This window comes from Rhamphochromis sp. 'chilingali' (assembly GCF_963969265.1).
Source record: "Rhamphochromis sp. 'chilingali' genome assembly, chromosome: 12".
Classification (NCBI taxonomy): domain Eukaryota; kingdom Metazoa; phylum Chordata; class Actinopteri; order Cichliformes; family Cichlidae; genus Rhamphochromis; species Rhamphochromis sp. 'chilingali'.
The window spans coordinates 5,148,462-5,171,744 of NC_137939.1; the positions used below are offsets into that span (position 1 = coordinate 5,148,462).

At 40.8% G+C, this 23,283-nt stretch overlaps 2 protein-coding genes across 15 annotated transcripts in view; both read left to right on the forward strand.

Moving 5' to 3' along the window:
- The first annotated feature begins 932 nt into the window (after positions 1 to 932).
- On the forward strand, positions 933 to 20,185 carry ube4b (ubiquitination factor E4B, UFD2 homolog). Of its 3 annotated transcripts, XM_080898802.1 has the most exons (29): positions 933 to 1,263; positions 2,252 to 2,471; positions 6,534 to 6,669; positions 6,846 to 6,933; positions 7,262 to 7,406; positions 7,492 to 7,717; positions 7,898 to 8,359; positions 8,907 to 9,017; positions 10,616 to 10,757; positions 11,063 to 11,163; positions 11,363 to 11,477; positions 12,201 to 12,284; positions 12,449 to 12,505; positions 12,988 to 13,104; positions 13,503 to 13,601; positions 13,701 to 13,814; positions 14,014 to 14,212; positions 14,494 to 14,632; positions 14,716 to 14,815; positions 15,008 to 15,135; positions 15,319 to 15,417; positions 15,651 to 15,886; positions 16,024 to 16,150; positions 16,304 to 16,448; positions 16,676 to 16,810; positions 17,275 to 17,466; positions 17,844 to 18,018; positions 19,013 to 19,159; positions 19,312 to 20,185. In XM_080898802.1, the coding sequence occupies exons 1-29, from the start codon at positions 1,237 to 1,239 to the stop codon at positions 19,374 to 19,376; spliced, it is 4,131 nt and encodes a 1,376-aa protein (XP_080754928.1). In that variant the 5' UTR covers positions 933 to 1,236; the 3' UTR covers positions 19,377 to 20,185. The 3 variants fall into 3 exon arrangements, with proteins under 3 accessions (XP_080754928.1, XP_080754929.1, XP_080754930.1); XM_080898803.1 differs by lacking the exon at positions 8,907 to 9,017; XM_080898804.1 differs by lacking the exons at positions 7,898 to 8,359; positions 8,907 to 9,017 and having other exon boundaries at positions 934 to 1,263.
- A 1,416-nt stretch (positions 20,186 to 21,601) lies between these two features.
- kif1b (kinesin family member 1B) overlaps positions 21,602 to 23,283 on the forward strand; it is a 66,394-nt gene continuing 64,712 nt past the window's right edge. For 6 of the 12 annotated variants that reach the window (XM_080899205.1, XM_080899212.1, XM_080899209.1 and 3 more), the window contains exons 1-2: positions 21,602 to 21,901; positions 23,079 to 23,234. In XM_080899205.1, coding sequence (XP_080755331.1) covers positions 23,129 to 23,234 — 106 coding nt within the window. In that variant the 5' untranslated portion in view covers positions 21,602 to 21,901; positions 23,079 to 23,128. The remainder of the gene's footprint in view (positions 21,902 to 23,078; positions 23,235 to 23,283) is intronic. The other 6 variants (XM_080899207.1, XM_080899215.1, XM_080899210.1 and 3 more) reach the window with 3 other exon arrangements.

Genomic DNA, 23,283 nt, shown 5'->3' on the forward strand with positions numbered 1-23,283 from the left:
ACCACCCGTCAGCCACCTATGATCCACTCCCAGGCACTTCATACACTACTCACACTTTGCCTTAGGTGACCTAAATAGGTCACATGGGGTGGGGCAAGGTCTCATAGTGACTTTACCCTTAACCCCAGGTAATGGTAATGACCCACACCTGTTTTCACACCATCCACGACCCTCAGGACCACCTCCAAAGGGGACAGCCCCCACCTGGGACTCTCAATCTTCTTCATTTGTTTTAAAAACTGAAGAAGCTTCTTGGATGGGAAGTGAAACATCTTCACAAACCTAAAGAAATCCAGTTGGACTCTTTTTTTTCAATCTAGGACAGATATTTTTGCACTTATATATATATTCATGAGCATACCATAGAGTATAAATAGTAAATGAACTGGTACTTTCTAGTTAGTTGATCAGTCAAGTGGGACTACTCAAGGTTTAAGTGTCTTGCCCAAGGATACTTGGGTACTTTGGATACTGACTGCCTGTGGGTTTTTTTTTTTTAAATATATATTAATTACGGCGAGTTATTGCCAAAAATTTTAAAATTTGGTTGCCTATTTAGTTCATCTGGTGTACTGCCCACCCTGTCACACACGTGATGTGGCTGTAACTGCGTTAAAAATAAACAGGCATTAAAATTAAATGTATAGGCACATACTGTGCAGGCATCTTTACCTGGTGACAGATGATTGGCAATTACGTCACTAATATAAGTCTTTGCAGTGACCTTGCACCCCTCTGACTGGCCATGGTTCACGCACGCTCAGTTTGATGCGTTTTATGTGGTAAATGTGACCTCAGTTATAACCCGAGGTCACGCTAATGCAGGAGCGTTACATTAAAGTGACATAAACAGACTTTTATACTTACACAACAGATGAAATACTCCATTTATCTGTGCGACACGCTACGCACCCCCACCTTTGGTCCCTTTGGTCACGTGACTTGTGGAACCAAAATGGCCGCTGTTGTATTTTGACGTATAATAGCTAGCTACTTTTCTTTTTGTTTCATTCTTGGTAGAAAACCAGCAAACAGCAGACTTTTTGGGGGAACTATATTTCGCCATCCTCCGAATATCGGTGTCGTTTTTTATCTTGAAGACAATCAAAATCCTGACACATATATTTGTTGAACGAGTTAGACTATGCATATTTAGATCTAATACAAGCTAGCTAGCTGGCTCTGGCTGGCATATTAAAGCATTAGAAAGTGAAATAGCTAGCTGTCTTAGCTGGGATGATGGAGGAGTTGAGCGCAGATGAGGTAAGGTGACAATATGAATAAACGCTTACACAGGGAATTGAAATGATTTTACGTTACTGACGTTAGAAATGTACGTTTTGCAAATTCTTCCTTTACCCCTTTTAGGGGTATTGCTGCTAGCTGAGATGCTACAAAAACTAGCTGATGGAAGAAATACATTTTCGATAAATATCTCAGTTAGCTAGAACACGGCAGTGGGTGTCACGCAGTTTAACTCAAAGGCTAATTATTCACTTCTTATATTGGGAATATAAGAAGTGAAAGAACGAGAGGCGGATTTGGGCCGTGTTCTATTTAGCTGGAGCAGCTGGGTTGCTAAATGAAAGTAGCTAACGTAATGCTACAAGCTGGAGAACACTGCTCTTATATAAAGCATCGAACATATTTCAAGATATTGTTAGCCGCTTGTAAGTGGCAGATATTTTTCGGTGTTGTGTTTTGACAGGGAGATTAGGAAGGGAAGACGTTCTTTTTACTGATATGTTTTCGCATGTCACCTCGCGGCGGTTTAGCTGACAGTCAGAAATTAGCCTGCGAGACGACTCAGCATAAAAAACACACACAGAGACCGGGCCACCATTGTGCAATCAGCCGTGGGCCGATGCATGGCCATTGAGCTGTTTATGTGAAATCGCATACAGCATACTGCAGCTTACTGTTATCATTTTCAGCTGCTCGATTAGCATTCAGCAGAGTGTGCAGCAGATAATTTAGCTTTAACGTCGCTCCTCGGCCAAGCTGCGAAGATTGGTGTCCGCATCTGACTTTATTCGCGATGTTTTTCTTCAGATCTGACTTTAAAACGTATAACAAAGAAAATCTTTGCCTTTCTGGGCAATACATGCATAATTTGGTTATTCTTACAGTGTCCAGGCATTTATATACATACATATAGGTTTATTAATAACCTATTAATACATTTCAACATTATGCAGTTATGAAGAGCTACAGAGTTCTTTTAATGACCCTTTATATCTGCTCATTCAAGATTCGCAGGAGGAGACTGGCACGATTGGCAGGAGGACAAACGTCCCAGCCTAGCACCCCTCTCAGCACACCCCTGACATCCCCACAGAGAGAGACTCCACCTGGACCCCTCCCTGGACCCTCAGGTGCTGCACCCCAACCCGTGCCACCAGCTGCCTCTCAATCACTGGGCCTCAATGTCCACAGTGGTACCCCTGCCACATCACCTATGGGCACCTCTGGTAAGAAATTAAAGCAAGGTTCTGGGAATTTTCTATAAGGAAAAAAAATATTGAAAAAAGGTTTGTGGCATTAAATGATTCACAGTGTTAAAATATCAAAAATCCCCCAAATCAGGGTACACTGTGACAAAAAAAGTGTACCCTGCTAGACACGAATGGTGAGCCCTCTAGTACAAAGGTAGAATGGAGGCTTCGCTAATCCACAGGCTCTAGAAAATGCAGCAGAGATCCATGTATGGATACAGCAACAGTTTCCTGGCATTGTTTGTTGCTATGCATAGCCAGCTGCTTTAAAGGTCTTCCTTTTAGGCCCAGTGGTGCATTTCCTAAGTGATTAATAAGAAGAAAAAAATACTGGCAGTTTACAAGCCAAACCTTCTCACTAACTTATTAATGTGTATTACATCTGACATTGGTAGCGTAATCATTCAATCGCATGATTGTTGTATAACCAGGAGAGAGCTGTTAATTCCAGCCCGCTATCCGGAGTAAGAGCCTCTGTTAATCAGATTTCTCACTACCTGTCTGCAGTAGTCAGTAAGCAACTTAAAAATTGCAATCTGAGCCTTTGCTAACCCAGACTGACTAAACAGTTGGTTCTTCCTTAAGCAACAGCTGTGACACGAATTCTCAAAGTGTACATGGTTGCTTATTCATGTCATATCTTTGTGTGGTTCCCAGTGGTAAGTGTTAGAGAATGGTAGTAAAAAAAGTGCCGTATTTTCAGCATTAAACGTCATCTTTGATTACAATGTCAGGAAAGATTAAGATGATAAAAACTATTTTGTACAAACGTCTTGATGCATTCTCAATCATCCAGGAAAGTAAAACTCCAAAAGTTAATTCTGTTCATCTGGACGTAGCGTTTTGTGGGAGAAACGTTTCGTCACTCATCCAAGTGACTTCTTCAGTCACAGCTGACTGCAGGTTTCCCCAAATCTTATAAACAGTACATTTGCATTGATACAATGCTGTGATTGCAGCCATTCCCCAACTCTCTGTGAATGGGACTCATGGCCATTGATCAGTGGTCTTTGATCAGTGGGTTTTGGTCGGTGGTTGTTGATCAATGGTCGTGAGAATTTGCGTAATTAGGATTAAGGAACTGACCTCCCAGCCCATTGTTCCTTCAGTGGGCTGGTTTCAGTCATTATGGAAATGTACTGTTTATAAGATTTGGGGAAACCTGCAGTCAGCTGAAACTGAAGAAGTCACTTGGATGAGTGACGAAACGTTTCTCCCACAAAACGCTACGTCCAGTAGAGCTGGGCGATATGAGATTTTTTCATATCACGATATGTTTTTTTCATTTCAGGCGATAACGATATCTATCACGATATAAGCCAAATAACTATATTTGTAAGATTTAAATGTGCTGTTGCTCACAAGTAAAATGTGAAATAATCAGCAGCTTGTTTTTATTTAAATATTTATTTCCCATAATAAGTTCAACAGGGTAGATGTACTTAAGGAACATGAGACTTTTTCAGATAAATAAAGGCAAATATTGCAAACTACACAAAAGGCAGCCACTAAAGCGTTTAAGTTTCAAAACAGAACAAACGAAACAGACTAAATTGTCAATTCCACTTAGAAACAAAATATTAATTCTAAAAATAAATCTTAGTTTGTTTTACAGAAGAACAGACAAAACTGACTAACTTTTGTCAATATCAAATAAACTGAGAACTAAAAGGAAATTCTCAATCTGTCCTTGTTGTATAGCTTAGCTTTTCAAACAGTTTTAACAGTTACTTTAGTCTGACAAAAGCCGAATGACGAATTAGCGCTTCCAGTCAGAGACTGAGGCTACGTCCACACGTACATGGGTATTTTTGAAAACGGAGATTTTCCATTTTCGTTTTAAAAAATAATCCCGTCCACACATAAAGGCAGAAATGAAGGAAAACGCTGCTATGAACATGCCAAAGCAGCAGGTGGAGCTAGATTCCTAACCGTGCAGAAATGTTGGCCAATCAGAAGTCTAGAAGCCTCGGTGGGAAAAAGTAAACAAAGCTGGGGCATAGAAGCAGAACCGAGTCGTATGTGTGGACGGACAGTAACTGTGTGTATATGTAAGCATTTAAACACTGCAGAGAGTAGAATTAACAGTAACAGTATTGTAGAAATTCATTTCACCGAAACAATAACGTGGCGCACAGTGTGACGCATGCACCAGTTCATTGTATTTCCAGACTTGCTTTCGGCACAATTTACAGTGCACGCTACTCTGTTTTTTGTCAGACTTGAAATAGCCGAAATACCTTCACACTACGGAACTTCTATGGCTCTTCCGTTCGACAATCTCTCCGGCATTGCAACCATCATCTGTTTTCTCTTCGGTCACGCTCGGTTGATTTTTCTAGTCGGCACACTCATTTCCTCCATTACCCGCTGGCTGCTTCCCAAACAAACACACGTGCGGCTTGGCACTTGTGCTGTACGTAACAAGTCACGCGACGTGACGCTGTGGCTGTGATTGGTTCGGCTCTGCGCTACTTAATTTAGATTGGCTGACCTTTTTTTATTTTTTTATTTTATTTTTTTAAGAGGACAAGAGCGGCGAGGTCTATCGCGATAGCTTAATTTCTCTATCGAGTAAAAGTTATATCGCGATACATATCGTTATCGTTCTATCGCCCAGCTCTAACGTCCAGATGAACAGAATCAACTTTTGGAGTATTTTGTATAAAAACTAAACCTGAGGCATAGTTGAACAATCATTTCAAAGTCAAAGCCTTCTTTTTTAAAAACTTGTAGATATGTATATTAATATTTTCTTCATTTCTTTTTTTTTTTTTCTGGAAAATGTATCCTTTTTTTCCCTGACTACTGCCACAACTTTAGGGCCTTTTTGCACATCCTCTTCCTCATTTCCGCTTCTTACATTTCTTGATCTTTTCATGTCATCACACTCTGATATTATGCCAGCCATGTATAGATTTACCGTGTATGTCCTAGATTTTGGTCTACATTTACTGACATAGAAAATTAGGAGTTTCCCTTTGATCACAACATCCAGATGCGTTTGTCAGTCCACATGCAAGGCATTTGATTGGTTTATTCTTTTTGTTTCAAAATATTTTCATTGAATACATCAGAAAATAGGATTTAATGTGAAAGGTAACTCGAGGGCATTTCAAAGAGGAATCAGCCCTGTGTGCTGTGCAGTTCACTGGTAAAGGTGTCTTCCTTTCTTTCTGTACAAAGGCCAGTTGCAAGTGAAGAGTAAACATGACTGATGTTTGGTTTTAGGTGACTGTTTGACATCAATGACCTGGATCCATCATGTTTTTTGTTTCGATTTAATTTCCTCAGAGTTCTTAGTGTGCTTTTTTGACTATGTCGTTACCCTAATCGCTGTATGTTGGGACTGATTATACCTTGAAAGCAATAAAAAGATTAGAAAAATCTGTAAAAAAGGAAAAGACATGATAGACTAAAATTCAACGCTGTGCAAAGGATTTAAAGTGTACAGTATGAATCAATACAGTCAATATTTTTCATTTCTCGAAAACTTTAGTTCATCTGAGGGGTTGGTGAGTTATGTCGAACTTAAAGTCAGAGCTTTCTGCGTCACAAAAGTAGCTTTCAACCCTCTGCTCACCACATAACATGGTAGGGAGCAGGTTACATTCAGTTTCGATTTAAAGGCTTGGGGGATTTTTGTGTTTCTCTTATTTACAGTATGTAAGTGCACAAACTGTGCAACTTTCAGTCAATACAGTTAATTTCACTTTGATCTGCTGACAGACTAAAGTGACTTTGTTAGGCTGTGGAAGAATAACAGCAATGTTATATTGTATGCAGTTTAAAGTCCTCACGTATGCACTCAGCATTGCAATAATTAACTCAAATTAAACGTTTTTCTTACTGCTCTGTGCACACAGACCGCTACACCTGTGTTGAAAAACACAAGAAAAAAAAGCAAATTTAAAACCTTACTATTTCCATTTTATCTGAAGACGGAGGCACAAGAAACCCTCCAGAAATGTGTCAGATTTGATTCATTTTTGTCATTGTTGTTCAGAGAGATTCACTTGTGGTGTTTTGTTCTTCCAGGGGTCGCTTATGGTAGTCAGAGCAGCGAGGGTGTGAGCTCACTCTCCAGCTCCCCCTCCAACAGCCTTGAGACTCAGTCCCAGAGTTTGTCCCGATCGCAGAGCATGGATATCGACCCTGCCTCCTGTGAAAAGAGGTGAGAGCGTCTCCTGTGTCCGATTGCCCTACCCAGCTTCTGTGTTCATTCTCAAATACTCCTTATCTGTGGAATTAGATAAATATTGACACTGTGTACGATTGAGCTTGGAGTAATAGCATAGTTTGCTTGGAGATAATGGCTTATTAAGAACTGTGGTTTCTCTTTTATTCCAGCATGTCCCAGGTGGATGTGGACTCAGGGATAGAGAACATGGAGGTGGAGGACAGTGACCGCAGGGAGAAGAGAAACTTGACTGAGAAGGTAAGCAGTTAGAGTGAACATTAATCAAAAGATGTCGCCTCCTGGACTTTGACCATATCTATCAGGATATCAAGAAAGTTCTAACCGAATAAACATTAAAGGAGTGTCTGGTTGTTTGCAGACGGGTGACTTTCCACAAATGCTATTCTTGGTTTCATTTTTGTTTATATCAACTCATTCACACGTACCTCTGTTGTTTCTTGCTCAACCAGAGAGATCATGAGATAACGAGTATCCTGAGACTCAGTAATGCTTGTTCATTATGCATGTTTTGTTTTTTTTTGTTTTTTTTAAATCAAGGCTTCACTGTTTTTTTTCTGCATCTTAGGAAACTTCTGCAAACTCAGATGTCTCTGAAGAACAGGCCCTGCAGCTCATTTGCAAGATTCTCCGCGTATCGTGGAAGGAGCAGGATAGAGATGTCATCTTTCTCCCTTCACTGGCTGCAGAGTTTCACCAGAACCCTAAAGAAGGTAACGCCACTAAACAACAGCTTTGACCATAAAAAGCTGCACACGTGGGAGGCTCGTCCGACTGTTGTTATGTTTTCTCCGGCAGTATACTCTGACTTCAAAGACCTCATCAGCCAGATCCTGATGGAAGTCTTAATGATGTCCACCCAGTCACGTGTCCACAACCCCTTCGCCAGCTTGACAGCCACCTCACAGCCAATTGCAGCAGCCAAATCCCCCGACCATCGTCTGACACTGGTGCAGCCCTCCAGCCAAGGTGGAAGCCCAATGGGCCCTAGCGCTGGATCCTTTGGAGCCAGCTCTCTGTCCAGGCAAGTGCCACGAGTCATTATTAAGCTCGCGGAGACATATCAAGGCTGTTGATTGGGCTGTTTTTTCTATTTACTTTATTATCATGCTGCCATGTTCTTCCCAGTCTTTTTCATCATGCTTTAATCATTTCTGTTTTTAAGGCTTTAAGATCATTCTTGTCTTAACAATGTTATCCACAGTCTGTATGGCTGTGGTAGTCCTCACCCAGTGGCTTTGGATGCAGCCAAGAGGACCTCCCCCTCTCTCCTCACCCCTACTACACCGTCTACCCCACAGTTCGTTGTTCCCCCCAGCCCACCTGCTTCCACTCCTCCACGGCACTCCCTCAGTGCTCCATCTGCCCCCGTGCCCATTTCCCAAAGGTATCGCCCTTACTCGGTCACCACTCCCTGGGTGGCTCCTTCCCCAACAAGCCCGAGTCACAGAGGGTTTAGTTTCCCTGGACCCTCTCCCAGCCCTGCAGGACCCTCCGTTCCCCCCAACACTCCAGTTTCTGTGCCACCACCTTCCCCCCAGTCTTTATCCTTGAGCTCACCTATGGGTCACAACCAACCCTCCTCTGCAACCTCTCCTATGGTGCCTCCTTCTCCCAGACTGAACACTCGACAGGCTGCCTTTGCTGCCAGGATGCCTCCATCTAGGTATCTAAACTGTCACTTGCATGTCAGAGTGGAGTGCAAACGCAAGCCAACTTACTAAAGCCTGAACCTTTGGTGATGTTTCTGTTCATCACTGGTTATATCTGCTCCTGCATTAACTTTCCTGCATTTAGACGTTACTAGCACTTTAACATTTCTGTGGTTAAAATCTTGTGAGAAAATGAGATTTAAAAAATGCTACCTCTACCACAAAGTAACTATTTAAATTTAGGCAATTAAAAAAATTAATACATACATTTAATATTAACAGCTGTAGTTCTTTGTATAAGGTCATCATGGCACAGAGCTAGCATGAGTGTGCTAAAGGGATAGAAAACTGGTTTAAAAAGAGAGAAAATAGTCTCCATGAAAGCATGCATCTTCCCTGTGCTCCCTTTCTCATTTCCTTTTTTTTGTTTGTTACTGTTCCACATTTGTCTTGATGCTTTTTCCTCCCCCCTGTTGGCTTTCTGCCTCCTCACGCTTGTGCATCATCCTCCTTTCTTCCAGTCTTTCTCTCATTTCACCTGTTTTTCTCTCGTCCTGTCAGCCCCTTTTCGTTCCTGTTTTTTGCCCTCTCTGACATATCTCAGGACAGCGATGATGAAGATTCTCAGGAGGAGCAGGAGGAGGATATTTCACAGGTTCAATTTGGGTCCAGGTACACCACTGCGTGGTGTGTGTTAATGCGCGTGTGTGTGCACGCTTGCTCAGGGATGGGCTCTGATGCATGTTCCAGCGGGTCCGGTAGGCTTGCCACTAACCGTGCACAAAGATGCCAGGCGAGATTAAAGAAGATTAAACCATGTTTAGGAGTGTTTTGGTCATCGACATTCAGAGATAAATTCCCATAACTATAAATTTTAGTACATGCAATATGGAGGTAAGTAATAACCACATTAACTCTTCTGCAAACGGCTTCAAGATGTAGAAAATCTTCAGTGCTATGAATGGCTCATTAATGACTCTGCGTTTCTGTCTGTATAAGAATCCATTTTTACGTTCCCATCTTTCTTTTTAAGAAGGAGAAATCACCCTTAGCTCAAAGACATGTGAGCCACTGTTTCATCATTATGTAACCCGATCAGACAACATTAGATATTTATGTATAAGCCTACCAAACCCGTATTTTGTGTTTTTGATTGCAAACATTGGAAGTAACACCATGAATCCCTGACTGCAGAACTTCAAGCTCTCTGGCACTGCCCTGCCTTTGATTCATAAATGGAGTATTATGTCTCTAAGAAAATATTGTTGCTTACTATTTAAAACCATCATTTAGCCAGTATATGTGTATATATGTATGTGCGCAGAAATACAGAATATATTGCTCACATTAGTAAATGAAATCTACTTTGTTGATATCTCTTTTTTATGCTGTGGCTCAGAGAAATTTGGAACAGGTTTGACCTTTGCAGCTTTAATTTGTTTCTGTTGTCTAAATCATCTTGACATTATTTTAGACTAATATGGAAATTGATTGACAGCGAGGCTTATTTATATATATATATCTCTATCTCAAATGTTTTCGCTCACACTTTGAGTCTGTCTTCATTGTAGCCTCATTTGTGTTCATTGTAGCTTATAGGATCCATATCTTCAGTAGCAAAGTTGCCTAAAAATCAAACCGTATGTGTGTTTGTTTGTTTGTTTGTTTGTTTTATTTGAGGACCATAAGTACAAACCTTAAAAAGTGTTGATGAAATAAAGTAATTTGATTGGGTACCGACATTAACATTCTCTTGCAAGGAGCTGAGAAACTGTTCCTCACAGTAGCAGAAACAGTTAATTCACATTTGAACATCTAATTCACATTTGAGTTCAGTTTGCTTCTTATCTTATTGAAGAAAGAAAAAAAATCTGTAGAGCTCGACCCATATAGGACTTTTTAAGACTCATACTGGTATTTGGTGATTTAGAAACAAAATTATATCGGCCATTTGTTTTTCTTTTGTTTTGTTTTGTTCTTTGTTTGTTTGTTTTCAGGCACACAAAACATAAGCAGATTCCCTTTTTCTTACATGTAATTTGTGTGCTCTTACTGAGTTGACATGACAATACAGTTTAACACTAATCTTATTTTACCATCTGCTCTGATCACCCGGTGGTTGAATTTTGCAATGCTACCTTTAAAGTGCTTTAGTTTGTCGTCTTTCGGGACTTTTCAGGAAAGTTTGATTCTAATGGCATGTCTGTCCACACTGTGACATTTCCTGTTATTTGATGAGCCCCTCTGTCTGTGTCTAATTTTTTTTGTAGTCTTGGGGCATGTGGAGGGGGGATGTCCTGCGAATCAGCCAGCGACCGCTTCACCATTGAAACATGCAAAGAGACAGAGATGCTGAACTACCTCATTGAGCGTTTTGACAGTGTTGGCATGGAGGAGAGGAAAGCTCCCAAGGTAGATGACAATCTGTGAGACCAATAAATATCCCGACCAGGATTTATAGCAGATGATTTATTTTTCTTTCCTAAAATATTTAAGATTTGAGATCAAAATCCTAATAAGAGCTGATATATAAAGGTCTTTAATATGTTCTTCATGTTTCAATTGTTTTAAAATGCGCTGAGTATAGAAGAACAGGTTGTGCTTTGTAGACTAGCTGCAGGCATTAGGCATAGCTCGTCACATAACACTTTTTTTTTTTTTTTTTTTTAAATCACACTGCAGTCGTTCTCACTCTTCTCTCTGTGTTTCTTTCTCAGATGTGTAGCCAACCAAATGTCAGCCAGCTTCTCAGTAACATTCGCTCTCAGTGTATTTCCCATGTTGCCCTGGTCCTTCAAGGCGCTCTGACCCAGCCTCGGTAAGAAGCCATCCATTAACTCAGACGATCTCTGGGTTTTTACTTCTTTTTTTTGTTTGTTTTTTTTAACGCTCTCACCATATTTGTGCATCTTCCATTCCTTTTCCCTCTCTGTATCCATAGCAACTAGTCATTCACCTTGTCTCCAAATGTGTGATTTTATTAATTAATTAATTTGCTGTGTGTTTACTACTTTTAGGAGCCCTCTCCAACAGTCTCTGCTGGTACCTTACATGCTGTGTCGGAACCTTCCATATGGCTTTATTCAGGAGCTGGTGCGCATTACTCACCAGGAGGATGAAGTATTCAGACAGGTGACGAGCACATCCATCCATTCTTTTGGATCCGTTTATGCTTACTCAAAGCTGTGGGTTTTTTCCAAAAGAATTCTTTGCTTCCTGTGCACTATGGCTCATACTGTTTGGTACAGACCGGCTCTTTACACACACCCATAAATAATCTAGTTAACTGTAATTAATGGGGATGAATCAATTTAAAAAGGTGGAACTATATTTCTTCATAACAGCTGGAGATGATCTCATACAGCCATATACAGTTTGTACTGGGTGATTCAACTAAGCAAACCCCAAATATCCATTTTTAATTGTCAGGTTCAGCACAGATAGAACTGGAAAGTCTGCACGCTGAAGCTTTACCAGCCCAGCATGACTAAACAGACTGTACTGGGTTGAATCTTTCACGCTGTGTTTCTCTGGGTTGATCCTGCAAAGCCAGAAATGATAATTCGTTACAAAAACATCCTTGCCCTTTTTTCCCCCAACCTATTTCTCCTGTAGATGGAGCACCTAAATTTAAACAGCTAGAAGGTGACGCCTTGACGCCTTTATTCCCCCCATATTTTGCCATCTGCTTGTCCAGATGCATGAATATAAAAATGTAAAAACAGAGTGATCCCATGTTTAGGGCAGCTAGTTAAACGCCCTCACGGTGATGTGTAAATACAGACCGTGTGAATGTTTCTCCAAGGTCAAAATGCACTGAAGCATGCTGTTTAATGTGTTGTTGTTTTTATTTAGATTTTCATCCCCATCCTCCACGGCCTGGCTCTTGCAGTCAAAGAATGTTCCTTTGACAGTGACAACTTTAAATTTCCCCTCATGGTAAGGAGACATTGTCCTGGTCTTTCCTGCAGCTGCCGTATTTCTGTAGGGAATATATCATACAGCATGGGATGAAGCACACATCCACACAACTCATTTTTAGCACAGTTCACATGTTGGGTTGTAATCTTTTTCTGACCTGATGTCTGTCTTTGATTTTACAGGCATTAGCTGAGCTTTGTGAAATTAAGTTCGGAAAGACTCACCCGGTGTGCAATTTGGTAAGTATACAAATGGAAAGGTAAAGCTGCATCGTAACACCTGAGTGTTGTTCACTGGGTCCTTATGGCTCCAATTATTTTGGACATCTATTGTGAAAGCAGTTACCCTGAGCTTATTAATAAATGTAGCTGTTGTAAATGTACTTTCCTCATACCAGGAAGGTATGAACTCTGCCTGTTGTGAGAATTTTCCTGTTACATGGAAAAAGGGCAAGAGGAAATTCCCTGGTGGAGGGGTGGGGTCTCTTAGCTCTCTTAGTGTTTGTTATCTGTCCAATAATATTCTTTACTTAGTGTTTAAGTTTTTAAAATACTGTGGAATTAATTGATGTATAATTAGCCATTTAGCTTCACTTAGGGAAAATGAGTTATGAGTTACAGTTACTGTTGATTAGTATATAATATATAAATGTATAAATCAGTGTTATTAACCACACTTGACAATAACATGTATTAAATCAATGACTGTGTAATGTGTGCAGGTAACATCACTGCCTTTGTGGTGTCCCAAACCTCTGAGCCCTGGATGTGGCAGAGAGATTCAGAGACTGTCCTACCTGGGAGCCTTTTTCGGCCTCTCTGTGTTCGCTGAGGATGATGTGAGTTGTTCTCTACGATGAGTTGTACCTTGTCTGAATCTCAAATAAATCAGGAGTGTCAAACGTAAGGCCCGGGGGCCAGAATCAGCCCGACTCCAATCGGTCCGAGTGAATGGCTTAGGAAAAGGTGAAGGAGGGCATAAATTGTGGACTTCTAACTGTCTTATCAGAAGTTTTTCTACTTCTCCTACTGATGAGGACTTCCCCTGTGACCCTTCTTATTACACCATATTATTATTATTATCTAATTAAGTAAAGGATAAACTATGGGAAGTAACGCAAACCTCATATTAAAAAAAAAAACAGAACAAAACTGAAAAGTACCAACCATTTCGATGACAAAAGTTTTTTTTTTTTTTTTTTTTTTGCCTTTTTTTTTCTTTCTTTCTGTTTTTTAGACAAAAGTTGGAGACAAATACTTCTCCGGCCCGGCCATCACCATGGAGAACACACGAGTTGTCAGCCAGTCACTGCAGCACTACCTGGAGTCTGCAAGGGTAAGTCTCTATTTCATGTTTTTATTTTTTATTTTTAATAGTTGTTTTTTCCAGCAGTGTGGAATGATGTTGTTTATTGATTTATTTTTTTAAAATCAGGGTGACATGTTCAAAGTTCTCCACAACATCCTGCTAAACAGTGAAACGCGGGAGTTGGCTCTTAATTACATGGCAGCTCTAGTCAACTACAATGTGAAGAAAGCCCAGATGCAGGTAAAGTTGTATGTTTTACAAATTGATGTTTTTCATATTACTAGATTCAGACCATAAGGAACAAACCTGATTAAAAGTATATTAATTTTAGAAGTCATTCTTGATATTATTTAATCTTCGGGGGCAGGTGTTTACTGTGTGTTTGTAAAGATTTTAATAAAAAAAAACCAAACAAACCCCACATTCTCCTCTCTTCCAGACTGATGACAAGCTGGTTTCGACAGACGGTTTCATGCTCAACTTCTTATGGGTGCTGCAACAGCTGAGCATGAAGATCAAGTTAGAGACAGTGGATCCCTACTATATTTTCCATCCACGGTGTCGCCTTGTCGTCAGTCTTGAGGAAACGCGTCTCAAAGCCACCATGGACGAGCTCAAGGCCTGGCTGTCTGAACTACGTAAGCTGGCATAACCAGAAATGCTCACATACATATGATCATTTCAGTAAATCTAAGTGGACCGCATAGGTTTTGAAGAGGGCGGTCGTTAAAGATAAATATCACTTGCATGTGAACTCGTAATTCTGCAGTTCTCATGAACTAATCCTAAGCATATCAGAGCCACGGTTTTGTTTTGGGGTATTTTTAACTAATCTAATTGGTTAAAAGAGTCACTTGTAGAGACTAAAGCTGATATTTGTGTCCTTATAACCATAAATTTCATCTGTGAATATCTACAGATAAAGACCCCGCCAAGTTCACAGAACCCAAATTTCCTACCGAGTGTTTCTTTTTGACGCTTCACACCCACCACTTATCCATCTTGCCTGGCTGCCGGCGCTACATCCGGAGATTACGAGCCATCCGCGAACTCAACAGGTACACGCTCACACATCTACACAGACAATCATATCGCGTTAAGTGTATGCGTGTGTATTAATACTGCTATTTTTATCTTTTAGGACTGTAGAGGAGCTCAAAAACAGTGAGAGCCAGTGGAAAGATTCTCCCCTGGCGAGTCGACACAGAGAGATGCTCAAACGCTGCAAAACTCAGCTTAAGGTCAGTGTTACGTACTTGTAGATGGAGCCACTGTCTTAATTCATTTAATGATCAAACATCAAGGACCAATTTAAATGTAGAGATGTGAGAATGCTCTCAGCATTTCTTGGTTGGGTATATTTGGAAGACACGCGTGGCTGATTTTGGCACGGAGCATGTTTACAGACGAGTGATTGTTACTGTGTGTGACAGAAACTGGTGCGAGCCAAAGCTTGTGCTGATGTGGGCCTTCTGGATGAGAACCTGCTCCGCAGATGTCTGCAGTTTTACAGCACAGTCATCCAGCTCATTCTTCGCATGGTGGACCCCACCTACCCCAAGTTAGTCACCTCTCCTCTGACGCACCATGTTGCCATTTGTTTTGATATCGATGTCAGAGGAACAGCTGTGGCATCACACAGTTTGTCTGTTTTTTTCCCAGTATTTTTATTTTTTTTGCTTCACTTCTTCAGTTTATTATTAAATCAAGAAGTAATATGTTTGTTTTTCCCTCCCTTGCGCAGCATTAACCTGCCTCTGAACCCCGAGATTCCCAAAAGCTTTGCCGCTCTGCCCGAGTTTTACATTGAAGATGTGGCAGAGTTTCTGCTTTTTGTTGTGCAGTAAGTCCTCTGCTCTCTGCTCATCTATCATGTTTTAATGACTGTCCTGTGGAGGGCAGTAATAAAATGTTAACAGGAAGGAACGATGAGGGGGAAAATACAGATATTAAATGCTTAACAGGTCTATAAATGTGTATATACATGTATAAATCCATAATTCCCGGTGAACTTTGTGAGGAAAAATTAAATCCAAATAAGGGATTTGTGAACTGCTATCTCCTCTTTTCTCACAGGTACTCACCCCAGGTTTTATATGAGCCATGTGTCCAGGACATTGTCACCTTCTTGGTGGTGTTCATCTGCAGTCAGAACTACATCAGGAACCCCTACCTTATCGCCAAGTTGGTGGAGGTGCTGTTCGTCACCAACCCCGCTGTTCAGCCTCGTACTCAGCGATTCTCTGAAATGATGGAGAACCACCCGTTGTCCGTCAAACACCTGGTCCCTGCTCTCATGAAGTTTTACACTGGTGAGCTTTATGTTGTGCTGCAGCTCTCTGCTGATGTTGTGCTCGGTAGAATAAAAAGCTTTACAACTTGTTCTTTACTACAAGTTGTGATCTTTTCAAGCAAAAAGTTCACTAAAATCTTTCCCTCCTCTGGTCAGATGTTGAGCATACCGGTGCTACCAGTGAGTTTTACGATAAGTTCACTATACGGTACCATATCAGCACGATCTTCAAGAGCCTCTGGCAAAACATTGCCCACCATGGAACCTTCATGGAGGAGTTCAAGTGAGTTTGCTATTGACAAAAACAGCAGTTGCAATGTTTAATTTAATTTTTTTCCCCCTTATTTTAAAGAAATTGTGGTTTAGAGTGTGTGGCTGTATGACTTTTCCAGCCTCACATCCTCTTCTGTCTCCTTTTGTCCTTCTTTCACACCAGCTCTGGCAAGCAGTTTGTGCGCTACATCAACATGCTGATTAATGACACCACCTTCTTGTTAGATGAGAGCCTTGAATCCCTGAAGCGTATTCATGAAGTTCAAGAGGAGATGAAGAATAAAGAGCAGTGGGAGCAGCTGCCAAGGGTCAGTGCTCAGTTTTTTTAGGACCCTATATTTGTTTATCAGTTTTTAACAGAGTCTAGCAAAGACAAAAATGTCAGAGGTCATGTTTTATCAGATTATCGCTTCATTCACAGTTGTGCTGAGCTGTGAAGACAGGCAGAAGGTTACTGCCATTGTGTAGGGTAACTTATTTATTATTTTGTCTTTTTTTTTTTGTTGTTTTTTGGGGGGGTTGTACAAATTTTCAGGAGCAGCAGCAGAGTCGTCAGTCCCAGCTGACTCAGGATGAGCGGGTGTCCCGCTCCTATCTGGCCCTGGCTACCGAAACAGTTGAAATGTTCCACATCCTCACCAAGCAGGTCCAGAAGCCTTTCCTAAGGCCTGTGAGTGTCACTGTTACCAATGAACACTTGATGTATTCTTGAGATTTATTCTCAGTTATACAAGTAATATAAAGGAAGCATTATTTGCCATTTTCCTCCAGGCATAGCATAGAATAGGTACGTTGTCATTCAAACATACACCAGTTAGTGCACGTTAGAACAAAATGTCGGTCCATTGACTCGACATTGGACTAATGTATGCATCCATCCACCCATCCATGCATCCATCCATCTTCCCTTTTCCACAGCAATAAAACAGCAAAAAACAATGTATATCATTATTCCAGACATAATGCACTGCCATGAATATACAGTAATGTGAAACAGTCCAGGGACAGTTTCAGAATGTACCTTGTTTATGTATAAGAGGGGTGTGGGGGTTATGGAGAGTTCAACAGTCTGTCTTGGGCAATGAAACTATTGGAGAATGTGCTTTTCTAAACAGTGGCTTCTTCTTCACACAGGAGCTGGGGCCTCGTTTAGCTGCCATGCTGAACTTTAACCTCCAGCAGCTGTGCGGGCCCAAATGTCGGGACCTGAAGGTGGAGAACCCAGAGAAGTATGGCTTTGAGCCCAAGAAACTCCTAGACCAGCTGACAGACATCTACCTGCAGCTAGACTGTGCTCGCTTTGCTAAAGCTATAGCAGATGACCAGGTTGGCACTGACGGGAGAGGGGGGGAAATTTGATGTCCGGTCTACATTTAGTTATCCTGAATCATCTGTCGTGACTTTATTGCCGTGCCAGTTAGCATGAATTCTCTACTTCACGTGGAGAATATAGTGTGTATATATATAATTCCTGATTTGTTGAGAGAACAAAGAGAACATTATGAATGATGAAGCCACATTATTGCACATTATTGTTGTCAGAGATTTACATCAGAACATATATGTATGAAACGCAGCAGTTTCTTGTTGTGTGCATTATCAAAATCTGTGTAAGTTTGAAGACATGACTTAAATTTCAAATCTGTGATGTGATGACAGTAAGGTACTGAAGACTGACCTCAGGGACTTGTTGCTCTTTGCAGAGGTCATACAGCCGTGAACTCTTTGAGGAGGTGATCTCAAAGATGAGGAAGGCTGGCATTAAGTCCTCAATTGCTATTGAGAAATTCAAGCTGCTATCGGAGAAGGTGGAGGAAATAGTCGCGAAGAACTCCCAGTCTGAAATGGACTACAGTGATGCACCGGATGAGTTCAAAGGTGTGTGAAAGACTGTTTAAACAGCACAACTAGAACTTTTGAATCTGGTTATGCAGCAATGGTAAAGCGAATCATCTTTCCCACAGCTGGTTTAATAACATCTCACTCTGATATGTGCTGTATCGTTAAATTAATCTATCTAGATCACTTCAGAGTAATGTATTGAGATCCTCAAATAACATCCATATAAAAATAATGGGTCACATTGCGCTGCTTCTGAAAGCATCATATTAAATATCTTTCTAGGTCTTCAAATGCAGTTTTTAAATAATATTGTCATTGTGTAAAAGACTGACCTGTGACCTCGGGTCAGTCAATGACAGACGGGATCTTTAACGGCCTCTTCTGCTATTGAATTCCAGACATGTGTGGTGGATTTTGAAGCTCACACTGGTCATCTAGACAGCTTAGTGCAAGGCTATCGAGTAACCACAGACTTAATATAATCTAGAAAGAGTATGTGGTCTGCGTGCCTCCTTTGATTCTCAGATATGCCAGCTAGCCCACCACAGTTGATGGGAGTGTGCCATACAGGAGACTTGAGTATCAGCTGTCTGTGTAGATGAAATCTCCCATGACAGGTTTTATTTTTGTAGCACCGGAGTCCTACTGTAATAACCTTGTGACATTTCAACACAGAGCCCCACGCCACCAAACGCTCTGTATCGGACTTCATGGGAAATTTTGTTACTAGTGTTTTGATAGGTGCATCAATATTGTGGTCATATAAAACATTTTTTGGACATGTGACAGGCTCCTACACAAACCAACATGGGCACACATGTATGTCACTTGCTGATTACATTTATTTATTTATTGTTTTTACACTTAAACAAAGAAGTTTAATTTTAATATTTTTGCTTTTAATGTTGTAATACTGGTCCCTCTCCTTGTCCAATCAGGGCGCCAGTGCTGCTGGTGATGAATCAGATTTTTAGTGTAGCATCTCGCTTGTAATTTTCTGTAAAATCTGTTTGTGACTGTGTTACAACAGACCCTCTGATGGACACGCTGATGACCGACCCTGTGATGCTGCCTTCGGGGAACATCATGGACAGATCCATCATCTTACGCCACCTGCTCAACTCCCCCACTGATCCCTTCAACAGGCAGCCACTCACAGAGAACATGCTGGAGTCAGGTAACCCCACCATTTATCCTTTTACTTTATTTATTTTAAACAGATAATGTAAATAAGTGTTGCTGTTTAAGGTACGCAAGATAATGCACTTATAGCTGGAGGCGAGGCTAATAATTTCAGGATGCCTAAATGTCACAATGTTAATTCCACAGTGCCTGAACTGAAGGAGAGGATCCACACCTGGATGAGGGAGAAACAGGGTGGACGGGGTGTCTAAGGACTACGTCACTGATGTCTGGCTAATCATCATTAAGGGATCGGTCCAAATCACCTGAATTCAGCATCACTACTACCAATGAGAACAAAAAAAACAAACATTTTGAATGGAGAGGAAAAAAAGGAGACTTGATTTGATAATTTTTTTTCTTTTATTTCTTTTTTTTTCTTTTTTCTTTTTTTTTGCATTTACCCTTTTTGTCTCAAACCATTATCATGGTTCTAAAACAAAACATAATAAAGCTAAGACTTTTAAGTTTTTCTCATGAGTTTGTGTGTATATATATATATATACATATATATATAAAAAAAATATATATCAAAGTATATACATTAATTTAACAATAGTGCATTATAACGCTGCAGAAACCATTACCAACAGGTTTACCTGCGAGGTGCATACAGTCTCTTCATTGATCACCTTCCTTTATGGTTCTCATTTTGTTTGGTATTACTGAGTCTAGTTGGGTTCTGATAAAACTGTTAGCCTCAAGTTTTCTTTATCAAGACTTGTGACGGTAATGAGTTTGAGTCCACGTAATGTTTAATGGTGTCCCAGAGATAACTTATGCACAGTTTGTGCTTGTAGAAGAGGTTCAGGATTGGGAATACCCTAAACTAATCCTCAGTGTCAGCTTTTGTTTTGAGTAAAGTAGGAAGATGAGCTGTGGCTCACAATGATAAAGTGTGCCCAAATTTTCCTTCTCGGTCACGTTTTCCCCGCTGACTTTGATAGATTGAATTTACGTGTGTGTGTGTGTGTGTGTGTGTGTGTGTGTGTGTGTGTGTGTGTGTGTGTGTGTGTGTGTGTGCACGGCCTTAAGTCAAGAACCTCCTGAGCGCCACGTGGACATGTAATCCCCATTTTAGGTCTAGTGGAAGGACCGTGAGAATGTAGCATGATCACCTGAAGCACCATCCTAGGAGCACACCATTAAGTCATCTCACCTTAAAATGGTCTCTTTTAAATAGCACTGTACCTAACTTGACCTTGCTGACCTTAACTGTACAGGAAATTATTTCCTTTAACCACATACCTGTTTTGGAAGCTAGGATTTTGAACTCGAATAAATGATGATGCACATTATTTCACAACTGGTCACCATTTTTTCCCCCCTTCAGACTGATGTCTTAGTGGCTTTGTTTAGTATCTTTTTTTTAAATTTAAGTTTAGTGTAAGTAAAGAAAACAAAGACGCCCATGACAAGATACAAAATAACAGATCAGTTGCATTTTATTTATACAGTGCCAAATTAAAACTGTTGCCTCAAGAAGCTTTATATTATAAGGTGAGGACCAGGAGGAGGCAGGACAAACGACACATTGAAACAGAGAGAAAAAAACAACTATATAAATAGCAAAAAAAAAAAAAAAGCTGGATGTGGCAAATATAATGCAAACCTGTTTTCATTTTGTGTCAGCAAAGGTAACTTCCAGTTCTAGGGAACATAAAAGTTGCAATCTTTTTTTGGAATGTGAATAGGTTAGTCATTGTTCTCAATTAAACTTGGCAACAGTCCAGTATTTACTGGCAAGGACACCTGTTAAACTTTTAACTCCGAGTTCATTCCAAAAAGAAACCGCAACTGCAAAAATATCACAGGAAAGTGAATTGCTTTGAATCAAACCTGCCTCTTAATGGTTCTTGCCAGAGGTTCCCTCCTGTTAAAAGGAAGTTTTTCCTTCCCCTTGTCTCCATGTGCTTGCTCAAAGGGGTTGTCTGATTGTTGAGGTTTATTCTGTATTATTGTATGGTCTTTACAATTAAAAAAAAGCGCCTTGAGGCAACTGCCGTAGTCATTTGGCGCTAAATGAGTAAAATTTAATTGAACTGGTTATATTCAAACACAGCAGGAAATGTATTTGCTCATTTTATTTTGTTTTATGGTCAGTGACATCTCTTGTGCCTGCTTTAAGGCAATATTATAATTATAATAATTATATTAGCAAAAATATAAATAATTTGGTTTATAAATTCGTGATGCACGGAAAAGTTACGTCGCTAGGCGGCGATCTTTGCGGTAACCCACGGTGCTGCGGGTAGCAGTAATGAGAAATCCTGCAGTGTGGCGTCACGGGCGAAAAAAAGGGAGCGACACCCCACCTATTCCCTCCCCCTTCGCGACCCCGAGTCACGCCATAGGCTCTTCGCCGCATTAGTCGCCGCTCTCTGTTTGCTCATTGGCCCGCCAGCCTGTCCGTGAGCGCGCTGAGAGGGAGTTGACGTAATCTCTTCGGTAAATCGAGACAATCTACCAATTCTTCTTCTCGCTAGTGTGCAGATAGGCGTCCGCCGTTCATCTGTAAGGGAGACTAAAGTAGTCAACGAAGTGGCCGTTTCCAAATACAAATCCTTCCACCGGAGGATACCGCTATAATGGGTGTTTTTCACGGAAATGGACTTTATAGCAGTTTCCTTGCGCACAGATTCTGATAGAAACAACACATTTTGACGCCTGCTAGCTAGCGTTAGTTCTCGCCACTGTCCGGTGGTTTTGGTTTTGTCTTTTGCAAGAGTCTCCAAGCGTAAGTATATATTTTTAAAAATAATATATTTATATTTTGGGGGACTGTTGTGCACTGGGTTGTTATTACAGTTTAGTTTCAACGATGGATAGGGAGCAGTTGTCTGTGTCAACTAATACATGTCCGGTGGTCAGTGGACCTCTACGTGGCCATGGTTGCGATAACACAAAAGAATTAAACATATATATGTACTTAATTGTTACAGTATATAGAATAATTTGTTTATAGGTTTAGTTGATTATAGTTGGATAGCTGTTTCCGTTAGACTGTAGGTCGTAAATATTGAAGTCGGAGCCAATAACATTTAACGGGTTAAAGCTAGCTTAAAATAGAAAATATAATTGCTACTGTTGAAAGCTTCGCCTCTGGTAGGATTTAACGTCAAAACGCCTTTAACCCTGCCGGATAGGGTAAATGTGAACAATGTATCCAGTCTGGGCTGCTAAAATAAGCATGCAACTCCTCCCTTGCACTATTCCCCAACATGCAGCGGCGGAGGATTAGCCTACTTCCTAATATCAGCGAATGTGATTTTTTTAAAAGGGGGAAATTTAAGCTCTTCGTCTGCACAAAACGAACAGTGTCAGATGCAACAGACAGGCCCTCGGTTAGCTGTCCCGCTGTAGCTCTCGCCAAATAGGGGAGATAGGATTTCATGGGCGTATGCTTCGGCAAGTATGGCTGACTGCAAGTACATGGAAAAACATAGGATATTTAGGCTGTGTAGTCACCGGGTGCGGACTGTAAAAACGATGGAAAGTTGTGTGGTATTTTAACGCCACGTTATTTTATCCATGCAACAATCGTGATTTGTGATCTTCGTATTTTGTTTTCGGCTAAAGCGCATTTCACGTAAACGGTGGGTTTATGATATAAATATAAAGGCTTACATCCTCTGTTTGATTTGCTAAATGTATGATCGGCTGCTGTTTACAAAATATTAAAGGCTTCATCGGGTTTGGTCGGCCATATTTGTTGTAGGCTGTTATGACTGAAAATTGGGAGGGGGTGGACTTTCATTGTGTTTGATTTACATTTAGTGAAAACAGGCTCTGCTCCTTTTCACTATAGCACTTTTGTTTTATTTTTAAAGAAGGAAGCAAACATTGTCTGGCTTACCTGCATCACTTATTGTTTTAACTGATGAGATGCACACTTGTTTTTCTGTTTCCTTTAGGAGGGATACACACAAGGGATCTTACAGGGAGACTGACTTAAACTGCAAATATGTCTGGGGCTTCTGTGAAAGTCGCTGTTCGAGTTCGACCCTTCAACTCGAGGGAGATCAGCAAGGAGTCAAAATGTATCATTCAGATGCAAGGCAACACTACAAGTAAGTGGCCTACTGGCACGCATGCAAGACCACCAACACAAACTGGAGG